The sequence below is a fragment of the Chrysemys picta genome, chromosome 13 (genome assembly GCF_011386835.1).
Source record: "Chrysemys picta bellii isolate R12L10 chromosome 13, ASM1138683v2, whole genome shotgun sequence".
NCBI classification, from domain to species: domain Eukaryota; kingdom Metazoa; phylum Chordata; order Testudines; family Emydidae; genus Chrysemys; species Chrysemys picta.
The window spans coordinates 17,073,761-17,097,424 of record NC_088803.1 but is presented as its reverse complement, the minus strand read 5'-3'; the positions used below and the strand labels follow the sequence as shown (position 1 = coordinate 17,097,424).

General features: G+C 43.2%; 2 protein-coding genes across 3 annotated transcripts in view; one reads left to right on the top strand and one right to left on the bottom strand.

Moving 5' to 3' along the window:
- LOC135975263 (uncharacterized) overlaps nt 1–23,664 on the top strand; it is a 443,768-nt gene that overhangs the window by 47,385 nt on the left and 372,719 nt on the right. The gene's annotated exons all lie outside the window — the stretch shown is intronic.
- LOC122174143 (olfactory receptor 5AP2-like) lies at nt 5,796–6,779 on the bottom strand. The gene has a single exon (XM_042854987.2). The coding sequence runs from the start codon at nt 6,696–6,698 to the stop codon at nt 5,796–5,798; it is 903 nt and encodes a 300-aa protein (XP_042710921.2). The 5' UTR covers nt 6,699–6,779.

Genomic DNA, 23,664 nt, shown 5'->3' with positions numbered 1-23,664 from the left:
AAACGTACAGGGATAACATGTGTTCATGGGACAGTTAGTTACTACTCCACCATCCAAGTAAAAATCGAGATCCAAGGAACACTATTGAGGTAGCAGCAGGTGTAGTCCCTAAACTCCCATACCCAGTGCTCATAGGGAGGGATTTCCCAGGGTTTGGAAACTTACTCCCAGTAGGGGGATTGGAGAAAGATGGGGACCCTAAATTGGTGAGGCATCCACAGACTGTCAACCCCCAGTCTTCTCTGAAATATCCCCAGATTTGTTCTCCACTCCCAGACAGGGTAGAAAGACAAAACGGGAAAGAACGGCACCTAAGGCCTTGGGACCTGAATACTGACCAAAGCCAGAGGGTTGATCTTGTAGGTAGGTGGACCTGCGCAACTGAAAAGGAGGCCACACAGAAGGGAGAAGCACCTGAGTCTGGCCCCCACCCTAATGCTTCTGAACCAGTAGAGGCAACAGAGACTGGGCCCCTAGATCTTAGGCAGATTAGCCCCGGGAGAGGAAATTTTGGACAGGACCAGGCAGAAGACCCAAGGTATGACAACATTAGGAAGGAGGTGACTGAAATGGATGGGGTCCCCATGGAAGGGAAAACCCAGGGACCAGGACCATATTTCATAATGAAGAAGGATCTCTTATACCGGGTTGCACCAGTACAGGGGCAGAAGGCACAGCAGATCCTAGTACCTCAAAAACACCAGAACGCTGTATTAAGTCTTGCTCATAGTCATCTTTTTGGGGGGCATTTGGGGGTAGAGAAGACCCTGGCACAAGTACTACGATGGTTCTTCTGACTCGGAGTACATGAAGAAGTGCGGAGGTACTGTGCCTCCTGCCCGGAGTGTCAGCTGCACAGTCCCCGTCCCCACTTGAGGGCACCTTTAGTACCTCTTCCCATCATAGAGGTCCCCTTCGAGTGAATAGCCATGGACCTAGTGGGACCCCTGGAGAAGACGGCTCGGGGCCACCAATATATACTTGTTGTTTTGGACTATGCTACTCGCTACCCAGAAGCCGTCCCCCTGCGGAACATGGCTTCTAAAACTATAGCCAAAGAGCTGGTGGGGATCTTTGCCCCAATGGGGCTACCAAAGAGGATATTAACCGACCAAGGAACCCCATTTATGTTGAAGCTAATGAAGGACCTCTGTACGCTGCTCCATATACATACCCTGAGAACTTCGGTCTACCATCCGCAGACTGATGGGTTGGTAGAAAGGTTTAACCGAACCCTCAAGGCTATGATAAGGAAGGTGGTAAGTTGGGACAGGAAGGATTGGGACACCCTACTACCCTACCTTATGTTTGCTATCCGGGAGGTACCTCAGGCCTCAACTGGGTTTTCCCCCTTCGAGTTATTATATGGGCGTCACCCCCATGGCATACTAGATATCGCCAAAGAGATCTGGGAAGAGGAACCCAATGAGGGGAGAAATATAATAGAGCATGTAATGCAGATGTGATACCGGATAGCCTGGGTTACCCCTATTGTACGGGAACATTTGGAGAAGGCACAGAAAGCCCAGCGAACCCATTACAATCGCCAGGCAAAAGCGCGACAGTTCCAACCAGGGGATCGGGTTATGGTGTTGGTACCAATGGCAGAAAGCAAGCTTCTGGCCCAATGGCAGGGGCCCTATGAAGTGGTTGAACCTGTGGAGGAAGTAACCTACAAGGTGCGGCAACCAGGACGCAGAAAACAAGAACAGATTTATCACGTTAACCTTCTGAAACCCAAAAAGACCTAACCCAGGAAAACAAGCCTTCCAAAAAGGTGAGAGTGTCTCCCAATTTAACACCAGACCAGAAGAATGAGGTGTCTGAGATCATCTTCTGGAACCAAGATGTGTTCTCGACAAAACCGGGTTGAACAACCAAGACATATCACCACATCGTCACGAACCCTGGGGCCAGAGTAACAATGAGGCCCTATCGGGTGTCAGCGGCAAAAAGGGAGGAAATAAAAGCAGAAGTAAAATAAATGCTGGAGTTGGGGATCATCGAAGAATCCCACAGTCAGTGGTCCAGCCCAATCGTGCTGGTGCCAAAACCTGATGGCACCACAAGATTTTGCAACAACTTCCGGCGACTAAACGAAGTATCCCAGTTCGACGCGTACCCCATACCTCGCATAGATGAGCTAGTGGACCGTCTGGGTAATGCCCGGTACTTGACTACCCTAGACTTGACAAAGGGGTACTGGCAGATTCCCCTTGCAGAAAATGCAAAGGAAAAGACTGCGTTCTCTACACCAAAGGGTCTTTTTTAATGTTCTGTCCTCCCTTTTGGACTACATGGGGCCCCAGCTACCTTCCAGCGCCTCATGGACAAGCTATTACGCCCGCATAACAGTTATGCTGCTGCCTACTTGAACGATGTGGTCATTCATACCCCAGACTGGGAAACCCACCTGGAGAAGGTGGAGGCAGTCCTCGATACCTTCAGGCGAGCTGGCCTTACAGCAAACCCTGCCTAGTGCGCTGTAGGGTTTACAGAGGCCAAATATCTTGGCTACATTGTGGGAAAAGGTTTGGTAAAACCCCAAGTGAACAAGTTAGAGGCCATTCAAAACTGGCCACAACCAAGTCACAAGAAACAAGTCCTGGCGTTCCTAGGTGTGGTGGGATATTACCGACGATTTATCCCCCACTTTGCCACAAGGGCAAGCCCCCTGACAGACCTAGTGAAAGCCCATGGACCTGATCTGGTGAGATGGTCTGACGCAGCAGAGGAAGCATTCACAGACCTATGGACTGCCCTCTGCAGTAACCCTGTACTGATAGCCCCTGATTTCACCAAGGAGTTTATCTTGCAGATGGATGCATCGGAAGTAGGGTTGGGGGCCGTTCTATCACAGGTGGTCGGGGAGGAGGAACACCCAATTCTATACCTCAGTCGGAAACTCCTTCCAAGAGAACAAAAATATGCAGTGGTGGAGAGAGAATGCCTCGCTGTAAAATGGGCCATGGAAACATTGCGCTACTACCTGCTCAGGTGCAGATTTGTCCTCGTGACCGACCATGCCCCTCTTCAATGGATGCAGCGGAAGAAGGAGAAGAACACAAGGGTGACCGGATGGTTCTTATCCCTCCAACCTTTCCAGTTCCATGTGCAACACATAGCAGGCAGCCATCATGGCAACGCCGATGGCTTGTCACGTGTGCACTGTCTGGCGTCCCAAGCTGCCCAACCCCTTGGCGTTGAGCAGGGGGGAGGGTTATGTGACAGACCCAGGCCAGTAGGGTACAGGAGTCTGGTAGAGGGCAAATATACTGGTCACTGGATGAGTAGTTTTCTGTTCCCTGAGTGACCAGAGCAGGGGCTGCACTAGAGTAATCAGGAACCTGCTAGAACCAGTGAAGGCAGGCAGGCAAATTAGGACACCTGGAGTCAATTAAGAAGAAGCTGCTAGAATCAATTAAGGCAGGCTAATCAGGGCACCTGGACTTTAAAAAGACTCACTTCAGTTTGTGGTGCGAGTGTGAGGAGCTGGGAGCAAGAGGCGCAAGGAGCTGAGGTTGAGAGGGTGAGGGTGTGCTGCTGGAGAACTGAGGAGCAGAAGCGTTATGAGACACCAGGAGGAAGGTCCTGTGGTGAGAATAAGGAAGGTGTTTGGAGGAGGCCATGGGGAAGTAGCCCAGGGAGTTGTAGCTGTCATGCAGCTGTTACAGGAGGCACTATAGACAGCTGCAGTCCACAGGGCCCTGGGCTGGAACCCAGAGTAGAGGGCGGGCCCGGGTTCCCCCCAAACCTCCCAATTGACCTGGGCTGTGGGTTCTTCCAGAGGGGAAGGTCTCTGGGCTGTTCCCCAACCCACATGGTGAATCTCTGAGGCAAGAAAATCCGACAATAAGCGCAGGACCCACCAAGATAGAGGAGGAACTTTGTCACACTATCTATCTATCTATCTACCTATCTATCTATCATTTAATATTTGCCTAGTAGCACCTATTGGTCTCAAAATTTCTTATCACATTGGCTGCTGGGCAACCAAAGTGCAGCACTGCCTAGTGGTTTGGGCACTGGACAAGGAGTGAGGCAATCTAGAAGCTACCTGTCTTCGATTCCTATCTGTATCTGACCTGTTCTGTAAGCTTGAGGAAGTCACTGTCAGGATCTCTCTGTGCCTCAGTTTCCCCCACTCTCAGATGAAGACAGTGGTACTACTTCTCTTTCACTGTGAAGTGTTTTTCAACCTGTGGGTGTAATGCACAGTACTAGGGCTAAGTGTGTTTAGCTAATGAAACTGAAGACTGAGAGATGACTTGAATGCCATGCATAAGTTCATTTATGGGGAGATAACAAGAGGTGATCTAATGGAAAAAGCAGAACAAGAACCAATATCGGGAAGATGAAGCCAGAGAAATTTAAATGAGAAGTAAGGTACATTTTTTTAGCAATGAGGGTGATTAACCATTGGGAAAAAAACAACCTAGTGCAGTGATGGATTCTCCATTTCTTGAAGTCTTCAGGTACAGACTGATTGCCTTTCTGGAAGTTATGCTTCAGTCAAGCACAAGTCATGCTTTAATCAAATGCAAGTTGTTAACCTCAATAGAGGGGTAACTGAGTGAAATGTAATGACTTGTTATGTACAGATCCCATAGAAAATCTTCCTAGTTCCTTTAAAAATCTCAGCCACAAAATCTGTCAACTTCTAAACTGCTGAAAAGATTTTCTCCCACCAGAAGCTTTTGATTCCAATGTAGTTAAATGAACATATCTCTGGAACAATGTTGAAACAGGCCCAAAACGTTGAAATGTATTTTGAAAGAAAGAGGCCAGAGCCCCACTTAGTGTGAATCAGCAAACCTCTGTTGACCAGTTCAATAGTTCTAGGGGGAACCTGAGACACGGAAAAATGCAAAAGTTGGATGGGAAACATATCTGGAGGGTTGTGTCTTCTGGCCTGTGTCATGCAGACTAGGTTATCATTATGGTCCTTTCTGGTCTCAAAATCTGTGACTCTACGAAGAAAACAAAGGTCCAAGACTCCATGCAATTGTATCATTAATTATTATTATTACTAATTAATATATTTGCTAAAAATGTAATCCCCCATCCACCAACAACATTTAAATTGCCTCTGAAGTCAGACTAATTTTTCTCATTCATGAACCACAGTTCTCCCCTTCCGCTCCAAGCTCCCCTCCATCACCTGGAAAGGAAAGGTCAAGATATCAGCCAATGTCATATGATGACTCATTCCCTAGTGACAACAGCCAATGTCAGTCCTAAAATTCAGTTAAATCTGTGTTTGTCTATGTTTTAGCGCAGGATTTTCAAAGAAACTTAAAGGAAGTAGGTGATCAACTTCCATTTACTTTTACTGAGTTTTAGGTGCTTAACTCCCTTTAAATGCTTCTAAAATTCCGCCCAAAGGGTATGTCTACATTCATGGCAATGAGTCTCAGAGCCTTGGTCAATTGACTCAGGCTCATGGGGCTTGGGCTGCAGTGCAAAAAAATGAAGCGCTAAAACTTGGGCTGAGGCTCTGAAATCTCCCCTCTTCATGGGGTTTCTAAGTCCAGGCTCCAGGCCAAGGCTTAAATTTTTAGCCCCACAGCCCAAGTCCCATGAGCCCTAGTCTGTTGGCCTAGGCCAACCGTGGCTATGCCACCTGTCTTTTATTGCAGTGTAGATGTGCCCTAAGTGACATTCCAAAGATCTAAGAATGGAATACAGTGCTCCTAACACTCAGAGGCCCCTTTTAAAATCTCAACCTTGTTTTACAACCCCAAAAGGTCTTTTTTTTCTCAGAATGGTGGCCAGAGGCGTGGATCTTCCAGAATCTACTCCTGTGGGTCACCAGATCTCTTAATCCCCATCTCATTACATTTTACAGTCTGAAATCTTGCAAAAGCCAGAACCTTATTGAGAGCTTTTCTTAGGGCCTCCTTGACCTCTTTATTTCTCAGGCTGTAGATGAGGGGGTTGACCATGGGGGTCAGGACTATATAGAAGACAGAGAACATCTTGTGTAAGTCCTTTGAAGGGCGGGTGTTTGGAACTATGTAGACAAAAATCAGAGTCCCATAAAAGACTGTGACAATGACAAGATGAGCAGAACAGGTGGAAAATGCCTTTTGCCTCTCAGTGGCGGAAGGGATTCTTAGGATGGTGGTGATGATACAAACATAGGATGCCACGGTTAATAGAAAAGGGATCAGTGACCCGATGGAAGACACTGTCAAAACCGTTAGTTCTAGAAGCCAGGTGTCACTACAGGAGAGTTTTATAATGGGGGAGAAATCACAAAAGAAATGGTCAATTTCATTGGAGCAGCAAAATATCAGTTTAGACATTAAAATGATTACTATGGTGCTGCCAAGAAAGCTGCTTGTCCAGGAACAAGCCACTAGCTGGAAACAAACTCTGCCATTCACCAGAGTGGCATAACGGAGTGGATTGCATATCGCTAAATACCGATCATAAGACATTGCTGCTAGCAGATAGCATTCTGTAGCTGCGAGGTTAGCAAAACAATAAAATTGTGTCATGCAGCCCCTAACAGAAATGGTTCTGTCCCCAGTCAGGAGACTGGCCAACATCCTGGGCAGGATGGTGGAGCTGTAGCAGGTCTCCAAGCAGGACAAGTTCCCCAGGAAGAAGTACATGGGGGTGTGAAGGTGTCGATCAGCCACAACTAGTGCAACAATGAGGATGTTCCCAGCCATGGTCACAATGTAGATCATTAGAAACAGGGGGAAGAGAAAAATCTGTAGTTTAGGGACATGCCCAAATCCCAGGAGGATGAAATCTGCAATGGACGTTTGATTTCTACAATCTGTGCTTGCCATGGGATGTATCTAGGGGACATAAAGCAAAATCATCAAGAAGAAGATAAACTCAACTTTTAATTCAATTCAATGTGGAACTAGATGAAAATTAACAACCTTTGCAAAATAAGTTGAAGAACATTGCGCTGAACTAAAATTTCATTCAGTTAATTTCAGCAATACCCCAAATCCACTCCCCCTCTTCAGGGAATTCCCATCACTGGAGATTGTTAAGAACTGGTTAGATAAACACTTCTCAGATGTGGTCTAGGCATACTTGGTCCTGCGTCAGCGTGGTGGGGGTGAACTAGTCGTCCTCTTGAGGTCTCTTTGAATCCCCACGTTTTATGATTTTATGTTATTTGTTCATACCCAAGACCAATTGTCCCAGTGGCCTGGTACTGTGATATGTTAATTAAGATGTGGGTACCTACTTTCTCCACTAACAGAGCAGATAATAGCTGTGTTTATCTGGACACACCACTACACTTATGAAAGATTGATTTTAGGCATGTAGGTGATTTTGAAAAACCCATTAGGCACCTAAATACACCGCTACCCCGATATAATGTGACCCGATATAACACGAATTCGGATATAACACAGTAAAGCAGTGCTCCGGGGGGGCAGGGCTGCGGACTCTGGTGGATCAAAGCAAGTTTGATGTAATGCGGTTTCACCTATAACGCGGTAAGATTATTTGGATCCCAAGGACAGCGTTATATCGGGGTAGAGGTGTACTTTTAAAATTTTAAGTCACTTTTGAAAATAGGACTTATAATGTTAAGCTGCTTAGCTGATTTTGAAAATGTGACCCCTAATTCAGATTTAACTTCAGCAGTAGTTGAGTGTCTAAATCCTTTTATGCTCTTTAAGAATCACAGCCTTTGGCTACAATAAAAATTTCTCTGTGGCTGAATAATTATAAATGATTCTGTAACAAGTTATCAGTATTAAAATAAATAAAGAAATAAACTGAACATTTACAATAAAAGAAAGAGATGAAACTAGTAGGTTTCTCTTTAAAAAAACTTTAAAAGCCCATAGAATTTAATTGAGAATGAAATCATTGCTTTAAATTTTTTAAACCAACCTAAGAAATAAATCTCTGCTAGACTGGTTTAAAAATTACTCAGAGAAGTTAAAACAATGAGGAGTCCTTGTAGCACCTTAGAGACTAGCAAATTTATTTTGGCATAAGCTTTTGTGGGCTAAACCCCACTTCATCAGATGCATGGCGTGAAAAATACAGTAAGCAGTATATATATATAGCACATGAAAAGATGAATTGAATTCAATTGAATTGGCCTCCTTAGCACTGACTCCCAACTCGGTAAGGCAACTCCCATCTTTTCATGTGCTGTGTGTGTGTGTGTATATATATATATATATACATGGAGTGAAAAATACAGTAAGCAGTATATATATACTGCTTACTGTATTTTTCACTCCATGCATCTGATGAAGTGGGTTTTAGTCCACAGAAGCTTATGCCCAAATAAATTTGTTAGTCTCTGAGGTGCCACAAGGACTCCTCGTTGTTTTTGCTGATACAGACTAACACGGCTACCACTCTGAAACCTGTCAGAGAAGTTATAATTTCTTCAGTGCCTTTAGCATTAGCCCATAAGGGAAAGAAAATAAGATAATTAGTGAAAAATATGTAGGTCCTGATTCAGAAAAAAAAATCCAACAACCCATCATGATTGCATTCAGGACATCACTGACTATGTGCTTAAATTTAATCATGTGCTGAAATCCCATTGGAGTTAATGGTTGAAACCTTGACAAAATGGCTACTGATTTAAATAGTGTCACTGAATTTACTTAAACAGGACTGACGCATATGTTTAGAGTTAAGCATATCCTTAAATTCTGTCCTGAATTGGAGCCAAATAACATTCAATGTTTTCAAAATGATTTATTAAAATCAATAATTCATTCATTTTCTCAGTAACCATGTGATAGATTTGTTATTGTAGCACAGAAAGAAAGAAAGAAGGAGGGGAAATACAAAACTGAAACATACCAAAAAAATTTTGGTAAGAAAAAATTGGAAACAATTTTATTAAAATTTTCATTTTGGGGGAAAAAAGTAATTTTGATTGAAAAATGTTGACCAAATGTTGATTGTATTAAAAATTCCTATAAAAGCAGTGTAAATTGACAAATACACATTTTTGTAAAGATGTTTAATGTGCTTAGCAGGATATTCAGAAGCACCTAGGTACCTACAACTAGGCAAATAGATGTCACTGAAAATCCCAGTAGGTGCTCAAACATTTTTTAAAATCTGACCCAAAATGACCTAATGTGGTCATCCTTTTCCATCTCCAAATCTGATGAAAAGACTTTAACTTTAAAAAGTGACAAAGATATATTTACCTCTAAGACAGGCCAGCTGCACTGTGGAAGCTTGAATATCAGATATCACCTTTCCATGCACCAGGATATGGTACTGCAGACTATTTTCTATCCTGATTCCTTCACACACCTCATATCTATATGGTAGGAGACCAGAATATTCCTGCCCTGTTTGTATCATTTTGTCTTGCATCCATTCCCACAATGTTTGCAACTCTTCTGATTTATTGTTTTCCCCCTATGTGAGAAGGTAACTTATCCCTTGACAATGCTTGAAATGGCTAAGGGAAAGAAACCAGTTCAATAATTTTCTAGATGGAATACACATCAGTGTTCATGTGACGAAAATGCTACTCTCCATGGTGATATTCTCAATGGAGAAGCAACCGAGAAAGCAAAACATCTAACCTCAGAGGAAAAGTAGTGGGGAGAGACACATTTTGAATCTCAAAGGAAAAGAAATGAAGAGAAGGAAAGTTCTGGCCTCAAAACAAATGTTTTCTGGTGTTAGACATAATGTTATTTTCACATTATCTATTTCCCATAAGCCCATGTTGAGTGGCATTCATTATATTATACACATTTCATACTATTTTTAATCAAGTCCCTTGTCAGTCTCTCCATCAACTTGCCCAGAATCTATATCAAACTGGCAGGCTTATAATTACTTTGGTTATACCATTTACACTTTTTAAATATTGGCAAACATTAGCTTTCTGTCTGTCTTCTGAACTTCCCCAGACTTATTGAAAATCAACACAAATGCAAACTTCTCAGCCAGCTCTTTTTAAACTCTTGGATGCAAGTTATCCAGACCTGCTAATTTTAAAATGTCTAACTTTAGTAGCTGCTGTTTATCCTCCTCCTGAGATAACATTTCAATGCAAAGATTGTTATCATGTGTCATGACTTCATCATCTGTTTTCCCCCAATATTGAACAGAAATACTTGTTGAACATTTCTTCAGTTTCTGCATTATTTTGATAATTCTACCATTTCCATCCTAGTAATGTACCAATACCATCCTCAGGATTTGTTTTGTTCCTAATATACTTTAAAAGCTCCTTCTTATCATTCCTAACTCTGCTGGCCATATTGTCTGCTTGCTTTATTTCTCCTTTTCCCTAGTAGAGATTGTTGGGTTTTGTTCCATAAAAATTTCATGGAATGACATTTTGTTATCCTGCGCTAGACTTTGCTTTGAAACATTTCAAAACAATCAAAATGTTCTGTTCTGGAGAGATTGGTGAGCCACTTATTTATTTATTTTGAATTAATTGACCTTGACACATTTCCACAAAATGTTTCACTATCAAATAATCAGCATTTTCTGATGGAGAAACGTTCCACTAGAAAAGTTCTGCTCAGCTCTGTTCACCATCTTCATCATAGAAATACAGGTTTGGAGGGGAACTTGAGAGGTTATCTAGTCCACACACGCCCTGTTGCCAAAATTCCGATGCCAAAATATATTGTGTGAATTCCTGGCCTCCACTGAACTCTTGCAAAACTCTCATTGAGGTCAAGATTTATCTATTTTGACCAAAACAGGAATGGATAGTTTCATTTCAGTGCTGAACAATACCTGGATTCTGAAGCTGAACTTCCTGCCTCCTATTGGGACACTTTCCTTTCTTTACCTTATTTCTCCTCTTTCCTGCTAGTGGTGGTTGGGTACTTTTTTTGTTTTTGTTTTGTTTTGCTTATCACTCCCTGGAATATTTCAACTTTTTCTTGCAAAACTGAAAACTCCAAAATATCCTAGCTGAAAATTGGTAAAAACTGAAAAAGAAAAAAAAAATCAGCTGAAAACATTCACTGAAATCAATGGAGTTACACTGCCATAAATCTGGAGTAACTCAGTAGTTAATCAAGCACACATTTCCTTCATGTCTTGGGTATCTTCATGACGTTGATCATATTGCTGTGATGGGCTGTGCAATAGAAATGCAGCCTGGATTCTATGAGCACTCTCATTGGTGAAGGAAGTAATTTATTGTCTTACCTGATGGGGCACAAAGAATTCTCAACTGCTATGGAGTTGATGTAAGGCCAAAGACTTTGGTGGAGTTATGCAGATTTACAACAACAGAGGAAATGGTCCTTTCTCTAAATACAAATACAACAGTTCCTTGCTGTTTTACTTTTGGGACAACTTCCTTTCTTTAATGTTGATTCATCCAATTCAGTGCTAAACTAGCCAATAGGAGATATTGATGACTGGGGTTAGACCTAAACACTGATCTTGATCCCATCAAGCTGCATGGGGGGGTTAGGGAGAGACGGGGGGGCAGGACTGGGAATGACTCCATATGCTGATGGTTCGGGCACCAACATGGAATCAGTCTTCTCTTCTCCAAACTAAACAAAACCCAATTCTCTCATAGGTCAAGTTTTCTAGACCTTTAATCATTTTGGTTGCTCTTCTCTGGACTTTCTGCAATTTGTCCACATTTTTCCTGAAATGTGGCACTCCAGACTAGACACAATATTCAAGTTGAGGCCCAAGCAGTGCAGAGTAGAGTGGAAGAGTTACTTCTGGTGTCTTTCTTACAACATCTCCTGGCTAATACATCCCAGAATGATGTTTGCTTTTTTTGCAACAGTGTTACACTGTTGACTCATATTTAGCTTGTCACCCACTATGATCCCCAGATACCTTCCCGCTGTGCTCTTTCCTAGACACATACACATTTTGTATGTGTGCAACTGATTGTTCCATCCTAACTGGAGTGCTTTTGCATTTGTCCTTACTGCATTTCATCCTATTTACTTCAGACAATTTCCCCAGTTTGTCCAGATTATTCTGAATTTTAATCCTGTCCCCCAAAGCACTTGCAATCCCTCCCTGCATGGTATCATCCACAAACTTTATAAGTGTACTTCAGTGCTACATTGACCTACAGGGACACCAGGGTGAACTTAATCCCTCACTGATCAATTTCAGAATGGTCTAAATTTTCCAAAGAGATAAAGGGATTTGGCAAGCCTTCCATAGGTGGTGTCCCAGATCTGGTGCCTTTAAGGGCCTGTTTTCCAGACAGCAAATGGCTCAGAAATTTCTCAAAATCAGAACAATCTGTCTTTAAGCATGGCAAAAGCAGGCTATATGGGGGGCCTGGACAGAGTTAACCCAAAAGTTCCTAAGGCACTTTTGGAAACCCCAGCTGTAAAACCCAATCTACACTTGGCTGTTCTTTCCCAACGTATGAGATTTGCTTTGGTTTTGTTAAAACTTAAGATGATGGGAAGTTTACGAAAGTTAACTAACATAATTATAAATCCAGGAAAGTGTTTTCGATTTCAACCAAAATATGTTTTTGAAAAAAAAAATGGAAATGAAGATTCAATGATATCCAAGTATTCCATTGTAACTGGAGTCAGGCAAATAATGTATTTTTTTATTTGTTGTGAAATTGAAAATATATATAAAAATGATTTGGAGTTAGACTGAAAATGAACATTTAAAAAAAAACTGGTTAATCAAAAAGTCAAAAATGTTTTTGTGTTTTGATGAGTATCATTTCATTTCAACATGGTTTTGACCATTTCTAAAAGTTTTTGAAAATCTTCGAAAGAAAACTAATGGACATTTTTTAAACAAAATTCCCGCTAAAAAATATTTTCTTTCAGAAAATGCTGAAATATTTTTTTATATATATTCCAGATTCCTTTGTCCAAAATGGGCAATTTGATGAAATAGACATGAATCTGTAAAATGTTTGGCGTTTCTCAATCTGATTTTTTTACAAAATTTTGGCCAAGAAATTTCACCAAGCTCTAAACATAATGTTTCTTTTTTCTTTTTGCTCTACAACAATTATCATTACAAGATTTGAAAATTTCAGTTTTAAAAATATTTACATATATATTTTAAAAGTCAAAAACAGAATGAATCGTGATTTTATTCAAATAAGTTTGCAATGATCCATTTTTTCCCCCAAAAAATATGTTTAACTGGAAATTTTGAAATATTTTGTTTTCACCCTTGTTCAGAACAAAAATTATGCAATTGCAGAATTCCCATGAAGTGAACATTCTAGATCCCACTAAGCTCTACTATAAAGTCCTTTGTGCACCCTCAGCTGGCAAGCGCTCTTTGAGCCAGTACCAATGAGTACATTTAATATCATAAACCAAAGTGGAACCAGACTGCTGGCACTAAACATTAAAAAGGTTGTAGAGCAGTTTTTAAACTAGGAGATGGGGGAAAGCCGACTGCTGCAGAGGAGCATGTGGATCGGATAGAGACTTCTCTTAGGGGAGATTCTAATCTCCAAGTTATAGACAGGAGCAGAGGATGGAAGAGGATGATGTAAGGGCCAGATCAGATGATAAACATTAACATAAAAAAGAATCTGACACATCAAAAAAGGGCAGACAAATAAACAGTGACAACTTTTTAAAGTGTTTGTACACAAATGCTAGAAGTCTAAATAATAAGATGGGTGAACTAGAGTGCCTTGTGATAAAGGAGGATATTGATATAATAGGCATCACAGAAACCTGGTGGACTGAGAACAATCAATGGGACACAATCATTCCGGGGTACAAAATATATTGGAAGGACAGAACAGGTCGTGCGAGGGGGGGAGGGGGGAGTGGCACTATATGTGAAAGAAAATGTACAATCAAATGAAGTAAAAATCTTAAGCAAATCCGCATGTTCCATAGAATCTCTATGGATAGAAATTTCATGCTCTAATAAGAATATAACATTAGGGATCTATTATCGACCACCTGACCAGGACGGTGATAGTGATGATGAAATGCTAAGGGAAATTAGAGAGGCTATCAAAATTAAGAACCCAATAATAGTGGGGGATTTCAATTATCCCCATATTGACTGGGAACATATCACTTCAGGACGAAATGAAGAGATAAAATTTCTCGATACTTTAAATGTCTGCTTCATGGAGCAGCTGGTACGGGAACCCACGAGGGGAGAGGCAACTCTAGATTTAGTCCTGAGTGGAGCGCAGGAGCTGGTCCAAGAGGTAACTATAGCAGGACTGCTTGGAAATAGTGACCATAATACAATAGCATTCAACATCCCTGTGGTGGGAAGACCATCTCAACAGCCCAACACTGTGGCATTTAATTTCAAAAGGGGGAACTATGCAAAAATGAGGGGGTTAGTTAAACAGAAGTTAAAAGGTACAGTGACTAAAGTGAAATCCCTGCAAGCTGCATGGACGCTTTTTAAAGACACCATAATAGAGGCCCAACTTCAATGTATACCCCAAATTAAGAAACACAGTAAAAGAACTAAAAGAGAGCCACCGTGGCTTAACAACCATGTAAAAGAAGCAGTGAGAGATAAAAATACTTCCTTTAAAAAGTGGAAGTCAAATCCTAGTGAGACAAATAGAAAGGAGCATAAACGCTGCCAAATTAAGTGCAAGAATGTAATAAGAAAAGCCAAAGAGGAGTTTGAAGAACGGCTAGCCAAAAACTCCAAAGGTAATAACAAAATGTTTTTTAAGTACATCAGAAGCAGGAAGTCTGCTAAACAACCAGTGGGGCCCCTTGATGATCAAGATACAAAAGGAGCGCTTAAAGACAATAAAGTCATTGCAGAGAAACTAAATGGATTCTTTGCTTCAGTCTTCACGGCTGAGGATGTTAGGCAGATTCCCAAACCTGAGCCGGCTTTTGTAGGTGACAAATCTGAGGAACTGTCACGGATTGAAGTGTCACGAGAGGAGGTTTTGGAATTAATTGATAAACTTAACATTAACAAGTCACGGGGACCAGATGGCATTCACCCAAGAGTTCTGAAAGAACTCAAATGTGAAGTTGCGGAACTGTTAACTAAGGTTTGTAACCTGTCCTTTAAATCGGCTTCTGTACCCAATGCCTGGAAGTTAGCTAATGTAACACCAATGTTTAAAAAGGGCTCTAGAGGTGATCCCGGCAATTACAGACCGGTAAGTCTAATGTCTGTACCGGGCAAATTAGTCGAAACAATAGTTAAGAATAAAATTGTCTGACACAAAAAAACCCATAAATAGTTGAGCAATAGTCAACATGGTTTCTGTAAAGGGAAATCGTGTCTCACTAATCTATTAGAATTCTTTGAAGGGGTCAACAAACATGTGGACAAGGGGGATCCAGTGGACATAGTGTACTTAGATTTCCAGAAAGCCTTTGACAATGTCCCTCATCAAAAGCTCTTATGTAAATTAAGCTGCCATGGGATAAAAGGGAAGGTCCTTTCATGGATTGAGAACTGGTTAAAAGAGAGGGAACAAAGGGTAGGAATAAATGGTAAATTCTCAGAATGGAGAGGGGTAACTAGTGGTGTTCCCCAAGGGTCAGTCCTCGGACCGATCCTATTCAACTTGTTCATAAATGATATGGAGAAAGGGGTAAAAAGTGAGGTGGCAAAGTTTGCAGATGATACTAAACTGCTAAAGATAGTTAAGTCCAAAGCAGACTGTGAAGAACTTCAAAAAGATCTCACAAAACTAAGTGATTGGGCAACAAAATGGCAAATGAAATTTAATGTGGATAAATGTAAAGTAATGCACATTGGAAAAAATAACCCCAACTATACATACAATATGATGGGGCCTAATTTAGCTACATCAAGTCAGGAAAAAGATCTTGGAGTCATCGTGGATAGTTCTCTGAAAATGTCCATGCAGTGTGCAGAGGCGGTCAAAAAAGCAAACAGGATGTTAGGAATCATTAAAAAGGGGATAGAGAATAAGAGTGAGAATATATTATTGCCCTTATATAAATCAATGGTACCCCCTCATCTCGAATACTGCGTACAGATGTGGTCTCCTCATCTCAAAAAAGATATACTGGCACTAGAAAAGGTTCAGAGAAGGGCAACTAAAATGATTAAGGGTTTGGAACGGGTCCCATATGAGGAGAGATTAAAGAGGCTAGGACTCTTTAGCTTGGAAAAGAGGAGACTAAGGGGGGATATGATAGAGGTATATAAAATCATGAGTGATGTGGAGAAAGTGGATAAGGAAAAGTTATTTACTTATTCCCATAATACAAGAACTAGGGTCACCAAATGAAATTAATAGGCAGCAGGTTTAAAACAAATAAAAGGAAGTTCTTCTTCACGCAGCGCACAGTCAACTTGTGGAACTCCTTACCTGAGAAGGTTGTGAAGGCTAGGACTATAACAGAGTTTAAAAGAGAACTGGATAAATTCATGGTGGTTAAGTCCATTAATGGCTATTAGCCAGGACGGGTAAGGAATGGTGTCCCTAGCCTCTGTCTGTCAGAGGATGGAGATGGATGGCCGGAGAGAGATCACTTGATCATTGCCTGTTAGGTTCACTCCCTCTGGGGCACCTGGCATTGGCCACTGTCGATAGATAGATGGACCTTTGGTCTGACTCGGTACAGCCTTTCTTATGTTCTTATGTTCTTATAAACTCTGCCAACACCCTCAGCAATGGTTTGAAGCCATGAGAAGCCAAAGCTGAAAAATCTGCATCTGATTTCAGAACACCAGTTGTAGAGAAGAGGAAGTTCTTATTTGAGCTTTCAATTCAGTACTTTCCAAGTCAGCCAGATGGTGTCAGTTTTGAGGACAGTGTGGAGCTGCTCCACCGAGTTTAGTTTGGGCCATCCTTTATCTCTTGAGAGCAAGGAAGACTACAAAAGCATGGAGTAGTTCTTCTCCTCTCCGCTTGGGGTAGCCCTCAAGGACCACTGTATATGACATTCAAGTCCCTTGCTCTCACTCCAGTGGGTGACCATGACTTTTTATCTCTTTTTTATTATTATTTTTTAATCAGAGATGGGCTCAGTGACTTTCTCTAATCATATACTTTCAGTCTGCATGAAGTGCCCTTTATATTAAAGGAAATCTAATCTATCTATCTATAATTGATTAATAGATTTCAAGACATGAAGGGACCATTGTGCTCATCGAGTCTGACTTCCTGTACAACACAAGCCATAGAACTTCCTGAAAATAATTCCTAGACCAGATCTTTTAGAAAAACATCCAATCTTGATGTAAATTTTGTCAGTGATGGAGAATCCACCACCACCCGTGCAAAGACCATGATAAAACAGACTTAAAGAGCTCTTCTGGGAAAGATATGATGAAGTTGGCACCTGGCAATGGCCACTGTCAGAAGACAGGATACTAGGCTAGATTGATCATTGTTCTTACCTTGTATGGCTGTTCTTATGTTCTTATGTAAATTTAATGTAAACAATGCTGACCAATGGAGTTTCTCCTTTGAAAAGAAAGAAAGAAAGAAAGAAAGAAAGAAAGAATTCATCATAAAACAATTATTAATATTACTGGTACTTGGCAGAATTCAATTTTCATTATTTTATGATTTCAATGGAAAATATGTATATTAAAGGGAATTTTTATTTTTATCAATTAAAATTTTCACAGTTGCAGGAAATTATGGGAGCTCAGATAAATGGGGCACTAGAAAATAATTATTTAATGACAACTGATGCTGAGATTCAAAAAGCTAAATCTTTATAACCATTAAAACACAAATTGTCAATATTATATGTTAAAATATAGAAAATTAATAACATTCAATCAAACTAATTATTTTTCAAGCAGCATTTTTCTTACTGTTCCTATCTGTAAATGTTTATAATTATCAATGGAAATATTTTTTTCATTGGTTTCTGTGTGTATGGTGAAAACAAATTTGTTGACATTTACCAATAAAAATTCTTATTTTTCCAGGCCTTCTCATATTGCAGTTGCACATAACTAGGTGCAGGACCTAACCAACATCAGAGCCCCATTTCCTTAGCTGCTGGAGATAGACATAAGTGTGAGAAATGGGGAAGAGCTCTGTGTAAGCTTGAAAGCTTCTCTCTTTCACCAACAGAAGTTGATCCAATAAAATATATTCCCTCACCCATCTTGTTTCTATAGCCGCGCAAGAGCGAGACCATCTTCCAAAAATCTTATGGTCTAAATAAAGAAGAGAGTCCTATTATGGGAGAAAGCATGCTTTTGTCCCCATTTTAAAGATGAGGAACTGAACCACTGAGGGCAGATTTATGGCAGTTAGGTACTTAACCTGCTTAAGTGCTTTTTCTCTACTGGGCACCTATTTGCATCTTTAGGCATCTAAATACCTTTGAAATGCTGGCCCAAAGTTACTTGACAGACACACATGGCAATCTTCAGCAGAGCTAGGAAATGAACCCACGTGTGTTGACCACAAAACCAAGTTGATTTTGAGACTAGCATGTTGAGACTATAACTACGCACATGCCTAACCATGGTGACTGGTGCAGAAGAATTCTAGTGTTTTTCTTACAAAAATACTTCCCTTTTATGCACTTTTTACTGATTGATATCATCATACTTTACAGAGGAGAGGAAACACTATTATTCCCATGTTACAGATGAGAAAACTGGGGCAATTTGTGCTGATTTTAATCTCATACAAAGTAAGTGTAGAAAGCTACCTGGCTCTATCCTTCCACTCATTTACACCAGGGCCCTTTGCAGTCAATTTCCACAGTTGTAAATGGCTCCACAAGACAAAAAGCAGGGGAGAATGTGGCCTGTAGTGCCTAGTTAAATCAATTCATTCCCCAAAATGACTCAAATAGAGTTTCTCCACTGAATAGGGCAGTGTGCTAAGTAGAAGTAGAAGTAGTTAAAAAGTGAAAGTCTAGTCTTGTGAAAAATCTCAATGTTTAGAAGTGTCTTTTGTTCTGAAGGGCTTGAAACGGACCAAATATTCTGAAATTTTCACTGAAAATGTGGTCGTAAACAAAAGGCACAAATTGCAAGGCAGCAGTGCCAAATTACACATAAAGGACTAGGTCCTCAGAAGGACTTAACCTTGAATCTCTCCATGTAAAAGCACACAGCTTGACTTCAATGACTACATCTGTCTGTTGGAAGCAGCAGCAGATTCATAAAAGCCACTAGAACAGACACAGACCAGCAGTATGTTAATGTGGGCTGAAGAAAGAAAGTGACATCCAATCATGGAATTCATAGAGGGAAATGGCTCTGAGGGCTGTGTCAGTTAGTTGGGATGTATAGTGGGGCTGAGTACAAGCCATGGCTGGATAACCTGCTCTCCTGGACGTGAGCTGGGCCCTTCCTGAGGATGGCCTAAACTGCCGTGGGCATTGTTCACCTCAGGTCCTCTGTGGCGCTGGAGCGGAAGCCGGGGGTGACTTCGGTCCTGGCTGGCACCTAGCCACTGATTTAGAAATGGTGGAAACAGGGAACATGGAAATCCAACAATATAATTAACATGAAGGGCTGTGTTTGGTGCTGGTGCAATGTGATTTCTCCCTTGGAGGCCCGAGGAGTTAGACCGGGAGGGCAATCACCCAATTGCAGGGGCCCGAGCAAGGTGAATGGGGCCTCTAATCCAACCCCATGCATCTCCTCTACCCCCCACCTGGGGCCTCCATTACAAACCCAGATGTATCCTCTACCCCCCACCCATACCAGGGATGTCCATTCCAACCCCATGTGTCTCCGCTAGTCCCCCCCCCACACCGCCAGTAGGCACCTCCATTCTAACCCAACCCCATGTGTCTCCTTTACCTCCCCCCCCACAATACCAGGGGCCTCCATTCCAACCCCATGTACCTCCTCTACCCTCCCCCCGAACCAGCAGCCTCCATTCTAACCCCATGTGTCTCTTCTATACCCCTCCACCCTGAGGGGCTTTTTCTGTAAAAAGAATCCAGGGATCACGTCTAACTTTTGAGGTCAAGCAATATAAATATGGCACAGTAGGCAATGTACTGTATTAAGGGCTTGTTGTGTTGAATAAAAAATAATTTTACATGCTCTTTTGTGTGTTTAATTAAATTCCAGTTACCATCCTGTAGCGGGATGGGAACCTCCTCCTGCCCTGAAGGGCTTAAAACAGCCCTTGGAGAGGGTTGTGGCAGGGGAAAAGCTGGGCTGATTGGGGAAGCGGCCACAGCTGGGCCACACCCCAATCAGGCCACAGCTGGCCTATATAAGACTGGGAGCCAGGAGCTCAGCAGTCTCTCTCTGCGTTCAGAGAGAGAAGGGCCTGGCTGCAGGGAGGTTAACCAGGTATCTGGAATGGAGCAGGGCTGGGGAAAGGCCACGGGAGCCGGGGAGCTCTGGCCTAGGAAAGCCCCAGGCTGCAGGCCTGGTAAGGCCTATTAGGTACTGGGTTGCAGGGGCAGCCCACAGGTAACCAGAGGCAGCAGGTCCAAATCCCTTTGCCTGTGATGAGTGGCTTATACTGCAGTCTGCCCTAGTGAACGGGGGCTAGATGGAGACTGGGCAGTAGCCAAGACTGTGGTGAAGTGGGGATAGTGGGTGGGGGTTCCCCTGGGAGGGGGAGACCCAGAACTGTGGAGGTACTGCCAGGGGCCAGCACCCAGTTAAAGGGGCACCAGGGTCCTGGGAGGGACATGGCATCCCAGTGGTAGTGGATCACCGGCTGGCAGAGGGCGCTCCAGAGGGCTGGTGAGCTAATTCCTGAGGACAACCAACAGGAGGCGTCGCATGGGGAGTCCACTCGCTTACTCATCCTAATGAAAATTATGAGAAAAAAGTTAAGTAGCTAGTAAATAAGCAATATATCATTCACCATTTTCTAACATACTAAAAAGGATAATTAATTAATAAGAATCTGAAAATATTAAGCTATATAATTGCTTAAATAAATGTATGTGGTCAGGGCCGGCTCTGGCTTTTTTGCCGCCCCAAGCCAAAAACGCCGGGCCGGCTGGAGCAGCAAAGTGGGGGGGAGAGGGGAGGAGGAAAACAAACCTGCCCCTGGCCGGAACAGCGAAGGGGGGGCGAGAAACAAACCTGCCCCCGGCCGGAGTGGCGGGGGGGGAGACCAAACCAGCTGGCCGGAGCGGCGGGGGGAGGGGGAGAACAAACCAGCCAGCAGAAGCAGCGGGGGGGGGGGAACAAAGCAGCCGTCCGGAGCAGCAAAGGGAGGGGGAGGAGCGGGAAACAAACCTGCCCCCGGCCGGAGCAGTGAGGGGGAGGAACAAACTGGCCAGCTGGAGCGGTGAAGGAAAGAAAAAACCAAAACAAAATACCTGTGGGGTGGTGGGAGCATGGGTGCAGGGGGACTCCCGGCCCTGCAGACCCCGGGCAGTGGAGTGCGCACCCCGGCTAGCGGGGCGGAGAGAGAGAATGGGCGTGGCCAGGGCTTCCTTAAGCGGGGCGCTTGCCACGCGGTCCCTCCCGCCGTGCCTCCTGCTGGGAGGGCTCCGCGCCACTCCGGTCGGCAGGCAGGGAAGGACGTGGGCTGCCCTACCGGGCTTGCTGCAGGGTGCTCCCCTCCTCCGCGCCGCCGCCCTGTAGCAGCAAACCAAATGGAAAAAACCTGCAGGGGCGGCCAAAGCGGTGAAGCGCAAAAAAAAAAAAAAAGAAAATGATTAGATGGAATGCCGCCCCTTGGAATCTGCCGCCCCAAGCACGAGCTTGCTCCGCTGGTGCCTGGAGCTGGCCCTGTATGTGGTCATAGCATACTCTCGTAAGTAGCAAAAATAATGTACTAAATCTAGTGTTAAGGCTCTGTTTAGCTGTAAATCAAGTGTGTTGGATCTGAAAGCAGAGGACTACAACTCCCATAAGCCCCCTGTCCACTGCATATCCCCTTCCTCCTGGCTAAGCAGGGGCTATGATTCCCATCAGCCCCCTGCACATTTCCTGTCCCTGGCCAGATAAGAGGAAAGGTTCTGAAGCAAGAAGTGTCCGGGCTGTGTTTGGTAGTAAGAGCTGCATGGCACCAGGGGTCTGGAGAGAAGCCCCAGGAACTGTGGATAGAGCTGTGAGTGGAACAGGCTGTGACTGTTGCACATCACAGCTGAGTGAAGATCTGTGTGGGACTTACGGGACAGCAGTAATGGCTGGGCAGGGATCCAATGCAGAAGGGTTCCAGTGAGAGACAAACTGAGCCTGGCTTGGAAACCTGAAAACATTTATTTGCTTGAACAGAGACTGGACTGGAGAAGACACCCGCGGGATTCACCCTGAAGAGCCTTTTCTTTCGATTGGCCTGCCAGGGACCCAAACAAGTACGGCTATTCCTCCCTTTGAAAAGTAACTGTCTGAGCCTCTGTGCTTAGGGGATCTGCAACCTTCCCCTCTCCTGCCAACCCTGGTAAAAAACCATTTTCCTTAGCCCAGTATCTGAGGGGTTATTGGGACCCACCAGGGCTAGCACATACAAGGCCTAGCTGCTGAAGCACTTACAGTGCTTTTCTCCTAGACACAGTACGCCGTGCATGCTACTGGCACTGTAAGGGTTTGCAGAACAGAGTCACCCCAGTAATTACACAAGATTGGAATTCTTTTTGAAGTTCTGCTCTACTTCAAGTTATTTTGGTGGAAATTCTATAGTCTGTGTTCTGCAGGAGGTCAGACTAGATGATCACAATGGTCATAGAATCATAGAATATCAGGGTTGGAAGGGACCTCAGGAGGTCATCTAGTCCAACCCCTTGCTCAGAGCAGGACCAATTCCCAACTAAATCATCCCAGCCAGGGCTTTCTCAAGCCTGACCTTAAAAACTTCTAAGAATGGAGATTCCACCACCTCCCTAGGTAACCCATTCCAGTGCTTTACCACCCTCCTAGTGAAAAAGTTTTTCCAAATATCCAACCTAAACCTCCCCAACTGCAACTTGAGACCATTACTCCGTGTTCTGTCATCAGGTACCACTGAGAACAGTCTAGATCCATCCTCTTTGGAACCCCCTTTCAGGTAGTTGAAAGCAGCTATCAAATCCCCCCTCATTCTTCTCTTCTGGAGACTAAACAATCCCAGTTCCCTCAGCCTCTCCTCATAACTCATGTGTTCCAGCCCCCTAATAATTTTTGTTGCCCTTCGCTGGACTCTTTCCAATTTTTCCACATCCTTCTTGTAGTGTGGGGCCCAAAACTGGACACAGTACTCCAGATGAGGTCTCACCAATGTCGAATAGAAGGGAATGATCACGTCCCTTGATCTGCTGGCAATGCCACTACTTATACAGCCCAAAATGCCGTTAGCCTTCTTGGCAACAAGGGCACACTGTTGACTCATATCCAGCTTCTCATCCACTGTAACCCATAGGTCCTTTTCTGCAGAACTGCTGCCTAGCCATTCAGTCCCTAGTCTGTAACAGTGCATGGGATTCTTCCATCCTAAGTGCAAGAATCTGCACTTGTCCTTGTTGAACCTCATCAGGTTTCTTTTGGCCCAATCCTCTAATTTGTCTAGGTCCATCTGCAAACTTGCTGAAAGTTCAATCCACACCATCCTCCAGATCATTAATGAAGATATTGAACAAAACTGGCCCCAGGGGCACTCCACTTGAAACCAGCTGCCAACTAGACATGGAGCTGTTGATCACTACCCATTGAGCCCGACGATCTAGCCAGGTTTCTATCCACACTATAGTCCATTCATCCAGCCCATACTTCTTTAACTTGCTGGCAATGTCCCCTTTGACCTAGGATATCTCCATTTAAAAAAAAAAAAACATAGATTCCAATCTCCTAGAACTGGAAGGGATGTTGAAAGGTCATCAAGTCCAG

Coding starts and splice junctions, on each gene's coding strand:
- LOC122174143 (XM_042854987.2), bottom strand. CDS start 6,698: ATGATCTACATTGTGACCATGGCTGGGAACATCCTCATTGTTGCACTA.